General features: G+C 54.1%; 1 protein-coding gene across 8 annotated transcripts in view; it reads left to right on the top strand.

The window, feature by feature from the left end:
* The first annotated feature begins 6,930 nt into the window (after positions 1-6,930).
* CHD4 (chromodomain helicase DNA binding protein 4) overlaps positions 6,931-9,539 on the top strand; it is a 28,886-nt gene continuing 26,277 nt past the window's right edge. For 6 of the 8 annotated variants that reach the window (XM_037160814.2, XM_037160813.2, XM_037160815.2 and 3 more), the window contains exons 1-2: positions 6,932-7,052; positions 7,919-8,096. In XM_037160814.2, the coding sequence (XP_037016709.2) occupies positions 7,997-8,096 (100 nt within the window). In that variant the 5' untranslated portion in view covers positions 6,932-7,052; positions 7,919-7,996. Of the gene's footprint in view, positions 7,053-7,918; positions 8,097-9,539 lie in introns of all 8 variants that reach the window. The other 2 variants (XM_037160811.2, XM_053661491.1) reach the window with 1 other exon arrangement.

Here is a 9,539-nt window from a genome sequence, read left to right as displayed (position 1 = left end):
CCTTCCCTCCTTTCCTTTCTTCTTCCTTCCCCATGTAAGTCACCTCTCTCGAATGCCCCTCTCACCTTGGATCTGTTCTCCCATCCCTGTCCCTTTTCCCAGTTCTTCCCTCAGGTTTTGCTCTAACCCCCTCAGCCTACAGCACCTGTCCCTTCCCTCTCCATTTGCCTCGAGCCCCGGTGCAGAACGTCCTGTAGCTGCGGCACACACCGCAGAATAGCTCAGCCTTTGTGCAGCTGGCTGTGACTCCCCTACCCCAGTGAGGATGTGCCCAACATCTCCAAGACACAGCGCTCTTGACTGTCCACCAACTAAACAGAAGAGGAGACCTCCTCCCCCAGGTTCTCCACAAAGTCTGTCTCCTCTGTAGGATGGTCCCGCCATGCCTGGAGTAGTCAGGGGAGTCACAATCATTGGTCTTAAAGTCAAGTCAGGAGAACCGGGGCATAAATAAGGGACCCCAAAGGGGCAGAGATGCTTTTCTTTCGGCTCTGAAGCACCCCGAAGGAAGTCCTTGCAGGTCCCTACTTGGGGTTCTGTGGAAGAAATGGGGAGGGGTGGTTAATCTCACACCAGGCCTTTCTCTTTCTTTCAGGAGACCCTGGTGACAAAGAAGGCTGGGTAACTCTCAGCCTGCTGAAAGCATTCAGGGGCACACTTAAAGCATTAAGAAGTGAAGTTCCTCACATGGGTCTTGGAGAACCCCAAAGGCTTTCTGAACTTTGGCATCAGACAAACCTAGGCATTCATTTCAGACCTGACACTTCTCAGCAATGTGACCTAAGCAATTAAGTAACCTCTGAACCTCTGTTTTCTCCTCTGTGAAATGGGGAGCATGATACCTACTTCTGGATTGCTGTGAGGGTCAATGAGCTCACCTTTGAAAGCACCTGAGAGGCATCTGCAAAGGGGAGCTCTTTCCCACAAGAATGTGAGGAGGAAGTGCCATTGGCAAAGTCTGCTTGTAATGCCCAAGCAGAGGGCTTTTGGAAGACAGCAAAGGAGCCAGGTGAATCCTCACCCAGACAGAACTCTGCTAGCAAGGGAGGGCCAGAGGATGGGTGAGCAAGGCAGGCTGGGCGAGTTTCCATAGTATTAGGAGGTCAAGTAGACAGTTTTCAGGGGCAGTGACTGGCCTGTTGCCCTCTGGGGGCACTCTCTCCCCACTGGACCCAAGTCCACCCACTGACAGAGGAGTGGGTGGAAAGTGCCTGAAAGGGAGAGGAGAGGGGCCAGGGGATGAAGCATCAAGCAAAGGAGAAAGGCAAGAGAAGAGGCAGGAGGGGAAGTCAGGGCCCTGGCAGGCACAGGGTGGGGCCCAGAGAGGGGCCCAGGGCAGGAGGGCGGGAGAGAGCCCGGGAGGCTGAGCGCCGAAGAGGGCGGAGGGAGGGACAGGCAGGCAGACTGGCGGCGCTGACACAGCCTCGATATGTGGAACGGGCTGGGGTTTGGCCCACAGGTCAGGCGTCTGGCAATATTATGGGATGGAGAGGCCTTAGGAGACAGGGAGAGTATTATGGGCTGGAACAGCCTTAGGAGACTGGGGAGTATTATGGGCTGGTGAGGCCCGGCTCCAACTGGAGGCGGGAGGAAGGGGTGCGGGGCGGGAAGGGGGTGGTGGTGGTGGAAGGGAATATTATGGGCTGGAGGCCTCCTGCGACCAGAGGCAAGAGTATTATGGGCTGGCAAGGCCTTCGGTGGCCAGAGGGGGGAGCTGCGGGGGATGGCACCGGCTGCATGTGACTGAGGGGGGGCCAAGTTGGGGGGGTGGAGAGTGGGGGTGGGGAAGCATATTATGGGATAGCTCTTTGTACCTACTGCGGGGACTGCTTCTCCAGAAGATATTATGGGATGTTGTGTGTGGGAGGGGGAGTGGGCCTGGGGGGATTATTATGGGATGGTGGTGCAGAATGGGGAGGGCCTGAGAAGCTCTTCTCCACCCCCCAACCCCTTACTCTCTTGCCATCCTCTCTAAGGTCTGCCTTCTCTCTCAAACGACCCAAGAGGAACACCTGAAATCCACCCCCCACACACACACTTTAGGCACCTCAACCCATCCTAGACACCTCCCCTAACCAGCAGCCACCTCTGGGGACCTCAGGGGAAAAGGCAGCAACTAGGGATGGGGAGAAAGCCCCAAAGCAGGGTTGTGGTGGCTAGTGGACCACACCTTCCACCTCCAAGGGGGTCCCCGTGTCTTCTTACTTCCTTGGACCACTCTCCTTCCCCTTCTCCCTCCGTTCCCCAAAATGGGGGCCCTAGGTCCCCCTCCTCTCCCCCCTACCCTCTATTTCCTCTTCTGCTCCCTCCACAGCCTTAACCAGTAAAACAGGCGGCCAGCTATTATGGGATGGCTGCTCCCAGCAGCTCTGCAAGGAGGGGGCGGTCACCGCGGAATGTCTTTTGTGGGTGGGTATTATGGGATGGCCGCCTCTCTTTTTTGGGGGGGGGCTAGCAAGGAGAAGGATTATTATGGGATGTGTCCTGCACAGCTGGGTGGGGCTGTCCTGGGTAGGTGAAGCTCTGGAGAGAGGGGGAGGGGAAAGGGAAGGAAGAGGGCAGGAGCTGGGGAGGGTGGATGAGCTGTGGAGCCAGACCTGAGGCCTGGCAAGAGTAACTGGCTGGAGAGGTTCTTTGGTGACAGCTGTTTGAAGGGGCCCCTGGGGCAGACAAGAGCTAACCAACTCTGAATCCTGGACACCTGGGTCCTTGTAGCTCACGCAGCTTGTGAGCTGCAAGGTTACTGAGTCCTGGGCCTGCAAGTGCTGCCCTGGCAGTGAAAATGCCTGGGTTCCAACTGTATGGCACACCAAAGGGAGCAGTGCTCCTGGGTGACCACTGCACCCAAGTACTCCTCTCTGTCTTTGCCTTCCTGGATTTGAGCCTTGGAACCATAGCCGAGGTAGGGGGGTGATGCCACCTTGCAGTCACATCCGGGGAATAGAGGCTGGGTTGGGTCCTGAAGGGCAAGTGCCTAGCCCATCACTCCTCCCACCCCTCACTCCCCACCCCCAAACCTGCAGGACTGGCATCCTGTCTAGCCATCAGAATGCACTGTCACTGTGGCTTTTCTTCCTTATGGTGTCTTCCCAAATCCTTTTTTCCGACAGAGGAGGAGAGCACTGGTCCCTTAGATCTCTTATAAGCAGAGAGAGTTTCTAGGGCTCACCCAGAGCAGAGATGTAGAAGGAGGAACTATGTACACAGCATGTGCCCAAAACTCCACGGACAATCACTCTTGAGTGTTATTCGAGGTTCTTCTGTACCACGGATGGAAAAAGAACTCTAAGGTAACTGGCTAGAGAGGCTGTCCCCCTGGATGCATTAATCAGGAGATTATCCCACCCCTTAGTCCCAATGGGCCAATCATGCTAGTGGTTTATTTATAATTTATCTGGGAGGGTAGCTTGGAGCCAGGGTAGGGAGGTGGAGCATAGATGCACAAAGACCACAAAAGCAATGTAGAACACATACACATCCTAACCCTCACTGGAACTTTCACCTAGAGGTGGGAAGGCGGAGGAGCAAGAGGGTACATGGGTAGAACCTGCAGAGATGGGAACCTGCACAAAAGGTACCAGTGTTTGTCATCACAAGCAGGAGGCTGTGACCACTCAGTTATAAAACTCTCTTGGTTTATATTAGCAATCATTGTACTAATGTGGTATGTAGAAGAAAAGGGGCAGATGGAGATTTATGGAAGGGAATGTGAGGCCCAGAGGCAGACTAGATCCCCTGGAGAAATGGGAAGAGAGGAGAACACAGTAGGTGTCTGTTAGCTCTATATAGGAAGGAGAAACTTCTTGAAAGGAGGTATGACCACACTATGATATCTTTAAAAAAACTGCCTCATTTCCCCCAGGTGAGAAGCACAAGGCTCCTCCTTAGTACTCAGAATAAGCATGGGGGAAGGTTTGCACAAATGAATGGGGCCCAATCTTGAAGTTAAGAGGATTTAATGAGGAAGACCATGGCAGCCTTGTGGAATGGGGAAAACAGCCTGCATGTCACAATGGATGTGGCAAAAAGGTGGACCAGGGAGTTAAGTCGGGTAGGAGCCAGTGGAAAGACTTATCGGTGTCACCGATACTCTGCTTAGAAGCAAAGGGATGGTGAGTTCCAGAAGCAAGTCTTGTGTCTTCTGAACTCTTCTCCTTGCCAGTTCTCCATTCCTATGGCTCCCAGAGGAGAGGCGAGTCGTTGGCTCAGGCTCTTTCTCTAGGGAAGTGAGATCAGAAGGGCAATGCAGAGATGGTAAGAGGTTCATCCCACCCACTTCTGGTCAGGAGGGGCTTCTCCTAGGGAAAAGTTCCGGTTTCTCTTCGACTTTCCCCACTGCCATAGGTCTTGGACTTGTGTGAAAAATGCACAAGAGAACAGATGAAGACATTACTTCTGGCTTGGGGTTGGGGTTGGAGGGCAGCAAGGTGACAGTGCTAGGACAATGGTTTTCACTCAGGCCCTGGTTCTCTAGGGGTCAGGAAAAGGAAAAAAGTGACAGCTTTATGGGCTCAGGTTCTCCGAGGTCCAAAGGATTTTAGGATTGGGCTCTCCAGCTTTCTCAGCCCGGGTCCCCAAGGAGGCTGCAGGGTAAGGCACAACTAGGGGAGGGTGCGGATATGTCGAGAGACTATCTTGTGACTATAATGGAATGAAGAAGGCATCCTGGAGTGTTGGCTTGTGCATGTCGAGGGGAAGACGGTGAATATTATACAACAAAGGGTTTTTTGGTTGGTGGAAAATGGGGCCTCAATGAGGTGCGCATGGGGCACTTGGAAATATTATAAAACTTCAGGATACAAAATGAGAAAGAGGCTGAAAAATAGGAGACACTGAGGGTGAGCAGAACCTGGTGTTCAAAGGTGAGGATAACAATCCTGGCATGTTGATGAGTCACTCAAGAAGGAAGCATACGATGATATTATAGAATTTTAGTTTTAGAAATGCTGCATGGGTGAACATTGCTTTTCAATCAAAATCCCTTAGTAGGTAGGGAACAGAGAGATTACCTTGACATCAATCCATTTGGGAATACCGTCTAACCTCTAGGATGACCACCGAGGACCTCTACTGAGATGTGATCTCTCCTGAGGCCAGTTGAGATTTGTTTTATTCCCTGTAACAGGAAATTGGGAACTAGCACTCAATTGTTCTCCCTTGATACCTGATATTCTTTCTGGTCTCGTAGTTTATTTGTTTGTGTATGCTTGGAAGGAGGTACCTATGGTCCTTGCATTTCCCATGGTTCCCAGATCTCTGCCTTGCTAGGTACTCTGTTAACATCTGTTAAATGAACTGGTAGTAGTGAGTAGAGGAAGAGTTAGGTCTAGGCTCTTGATGTATATGTAGCAGGATCCCCAGTTCACCTCATGATGGGATGGATGTTCATCCATGGAAGTGGCCCAAGTGTTGATGAATAGAACACCTGGACTGGGAAGGTGAGTTAGGGTGGGGAGAGTACTGCTGGAATGTTGAGAAATAGTCTTTAGATGGAAATTTGTACTTATTGTGGGATGCTGGCTGGGGTGGGGGAGGGGGTGGATTAAACTTTATGTAAATAGCTTATCTGGCCAGCACGGTATTTGGTTGGTCTTACTTAAAATTTAAGATTTACAGATAAGTGTCTGGAGATAATCCGGACTATGGTGGCCTGGGGTGGAGCCCTGGGTTGACTCTAAGTTTCTGAGTGTCTAGAAATGATAGGATGAGGGAAGAAGCTAGGTTCTGGCCTAGACATCAAGAGGCTTTATGCCAGGGTATTGCTTTGGCCCAGAAAGGGATGAAGTGTGTATGAGTTGGGGTGGGGACAGGGCGATGTGGGTAGCCTACTTTACTCTGGCTGCTCTAAGTGTTAGAATACACTGACAGCATCTGGAGATGGGGGAGGTATGAATATGAATATTATGGGATGCTGGATGGAAAAGTATAGGGGTGGTGAAGTGGAGATGAAGCATTATGGGATGTGATGCATCATGGGTTGTGATGGGAATATTATGGTATGTTTGATTGACCATGGGCTCCTTGCAATTATGTGTTGTGGTGGGGGAGTGGATATATTTCCAGTGTTAAAGGAGATTTGATGTCCATCTGCAGGGTGACGGTAGGGCTGCTGACCATTATGGGATATCTATGACAGGATAGGGGTGATTATTATGGGCTATGGAGCTGAAGCAAGTGTGTAAGGTTGAAGGTGGAGGTGTGAGGATCTAGACCCTGGCCTGCAGGGGATGAGGGCAGTTCCAAGGGGTTGGTTATTATGGGATGTCAGTATAGAAAGTGGGAGAGTGATTATTACAGGATTCGTGTGGGAGGAGGCCGAAGTGTCCGTTGTTGTAGTGTGTGTGGGGGGGAGAGTTTCTGACTATTATGGGATATCAAACTGGGGGTGGATGAAGTGTGGTTATTATGGGATGTCTGTGGGGGCTGGGGATGAGTATTATGGGATGTGAGGCTGAAGTGCTGGGCGGGGTGCTTATTATGGGATGGCCATGAGGAGGGAAAGGTGACGAATTATTATGGGATGTTAGCATTAAGGCCAACAGTGAAGAAGTTGGCAAAGAATGGCTATTATGGGATGTCTGGGGGGGAAGGGTTAGTTGCAAAAGGTCTGCAACATTAGATGTCAAAAGCCCTGGATATGTGTGTATGGAGCGTGTGTGTATACGTGTGTGTTGTGTTGGTGATGGTGGTGGTAGGGGTGTCCGAGTGTATTATGGGATGGTCAGGAGGTGGGTGGTTGCCCGGGTGACAGGCGCGCGCGCTCGAAGGGGGCGTGGCCAATTGTTGCCTGAGCGACGAGGGGGCGGGGGTTGCCCGGGAGACCTAGGGAGGAGGGTGGCGGTAGTGGAGGGGGGGTTGGAGTTGGTTGAGGTTATTATGGGCTGTCCGTGGGGGGGCGGGGCCTGTGCGGTGGGATTTCCCGGCCGGTGTTTCGGGCCCTTTAAGAGGCGACGCCGGAGCAGGAGCCATTTTCCCCCCTTCGGCCGCGGCGAGGAGGAGCCGGAGCGGCAGTGACACCGGCCGGACCCTGCGAGACCTGCGGCGGCTCCGGGGTGAGGAGAGCGCGGGGTTCCCAAAGAGACGCACCTTTCAGCCGAGCCAGCCCCGAGGGTCATCCTACCACCCGCTGGTTCCTCAGGGTTCCCCAGACCCGCGGACCGCCCCTTACCCGGAGGAGCCGACCCTTCCTCTCCGTTCCCTGCAGGGCGCCACCCCCCTACCCCCCCCCGCCCTAACCCGGCCGGAGTCTAGCTCCCCTGAGACTCCCACCTGGGGCTTGGTCTCCCACAATGCCCGGCGCCCGCCCCGTGGCCCTCTGCTCACTTGCCCCCCGGGACACGTGGCCCGACCCCCTGCCCGGTGGGAGCCCTCTGGCCCCCAAGTTCCTGCGTGCAGCCCCCCCAGAGCTCCCGAGCCTCCACGCCCCCTTGTCCCCCGCAGCTTCTCAGGAGAACCTGAGTTGTCCCAGAGGACAGCCTTTGGAGAGCTGCCCTGACTAGGGACTGGCCCCTCCCCAGGCGCAGGGAGGCGCCCCCCCACCCCCAAGTGACCTTGTGTCCCCGAGCGCTTCGCCGCCAGCCGCCTCCCTCGGCCCCCCCGCGCTGCGGCCACTCGGACCCTCCTCCCCCCGTCACACCCCACTCGGTGCAGCCCAGCTTCCCTCTCCGCGCCTGCATCAGTCCACCCTCGGGGGCATCGCTGCCTCTCATCTGGGGGACTCCAGTGGGGGAGCCGGCTTCCGGGCTGCCCCTGAGGAGTGGGGAACTAAGTTCAGCCTGAGTGGTTCGGGTGCCCCGCTAGGGTGGCTGGGGTGGGGGGGGGGCCGGTGGTGGTGGTGGGCGGAAAGAGCGGGTGGGGTGGGGGAGGGGGACAGTGCACGTCACTGACTGTTCTCTCTCCCCCCCCCTCCCCCGCACAGTGACTCGGGCCAGTGTAGAGGGCCCCAGGCCGCAGGCAGGAGCAGCTGGGCCAATTCCCTGGCCGGGAGCGGAAGGGGATGGCGTCGGGCCTGGGCTCCCCGTCCCTCTGCTCAGCGGGCAGCGAGGAGGAGGATATGGATGCACTTTTGAACAACAGCCTGCCCCCACCCCACCCAGGTAACATCTTCCCCAAGGGCCCAGGGCAGGAAGGAGGCATTTGGGCCCTCCCTAGTGATTCCGGTGAGACCGGGCTTAGTTTCTCTCTGCAGAGTCGGAGGTAGAGGGCATCCGAAGGGAGTGGTTCCCTTTTCCGAAGCTCTTGTGGGAATGGGGTGGAAGCCATGTGCCTCCTGGGCTCCTGGACAGAGATGGCAAGCTTGCTGCACTGCCTTCAGGAATGTTATGCAGTTTCCAGTTGAGGGAGCTCTCTGGGCTGGCAGGCATTACCTTGTGTGGGTCTTTGGAGGAATGCAGGTAGCTGGGACCCCTGGAGGCCGAGTGGTGGTGGTGGTAGGAGGAGGGGGTTGAAGATTGACTTTTGATGAGACCAGCTGGGCATGTATGGTAGTTAGGAACCCGTGGTTGCTTCTGTGGAAAGGAAAGAGGGAGTGCTGGTTACTCTCTAATTATTTTTAGCTTTTGATCGGTAACTGGTTTTCTGTGCTGCTGCAAATTGTGTGAAGTTTGAATTGCGCTCCTTGCTTAGCTGGAATCTGGAGTGCTTTTAGCCAGGCAGATGGCTGGACTGTTTTGAGCTGGGGAATGGTGGAGGCTAGGGGTAGAATATTATAGTCCGAATATTCCTACTAAGAGGTGTGAAAGAAGGGAGATGACACCCTGGCCACCCCTCCTTCCCAGGCAAACGGACATAATCCTGGCTTTTTTTTTAAAGGTTTCTGCTCCTGTGCAGATAGCCTTGGGTTTGGGCTGATGGTGTGAAGTGTTTGTGTAGGTGTGTTGGGGTTTGCACTGTGTTTTGGGGTGGCTCCTTGAACTGGCCAAACCTGTATGGTTATAATTACCCTGCTTTATTGGAGTAACCCTTGTCTACCCCCAAGTGATTGATGTCATGCTTCTAAGCAGAAGTCTCTCCTGCCTGCCTCTCCTTCAGAGCCCCCACCTAAGTCATCTTGTTCCTTGACCTTTTTTTAGTTATATTTTTTTCTGCATGTCATTTTTTCAGTCTCTCCACTTATATTTTTCTTTTCATTTTGGACCCTACCGGTCCTGTTTCTGTTGCCCACGGGAACATCTTTCAGTTCTGCCTTCTTTCTCCTCAGCTCTAGTGGCAAGTTGAGGTGGTGGGAGAGAGTTGTTTCCACATTTGGCGTTTTCTAAGTTGGAAGACTTCAATTCAACCTGAGGCCATTTAGGGCAATCTTTTTACTGAGTCTTCAGCTGTTGGGATAAGGAACTTAGGCTTGAGTCTCTTCGTTGTTGCCCAGGGTGGGAGGTGGGGTGGTAGTGGTGATAATGTGATCCTGTCCTTTCTGTGAGGGGCATGAGAAGTGGTAGTGCCATCCAGCCAATGTTGGTTGCACATCTTAGCTTCCCTCTGGCCCCTCGCTCAGTGTGAGGCTGTCCCCATGTCTGTTGGAAGCTGTGCAGGCTCCCCAGGTG

The sequence above is a fragment of the Artibeus jamaicensis genome, unplaced genomic scaffold, assembly GCF_021234435.1.
Source record: "Artibeus jamaicensis isolate MK-2021 breed Jamaican fruit bat unplaced genomic scaffold, CSHL_Jam_final contig_233, whole genome shotgun sequence".
NCBI lineage: Eukaryota > Metazoa > Chordata > Mammalia > Chiroptera > Phyllostomidae > Artibeus > Artibeus jamaicensis.
Note: the sequence above shows the minus strand (reverse complement) of the source record. Positions and strands in the feature narration are given on the sequence as shown.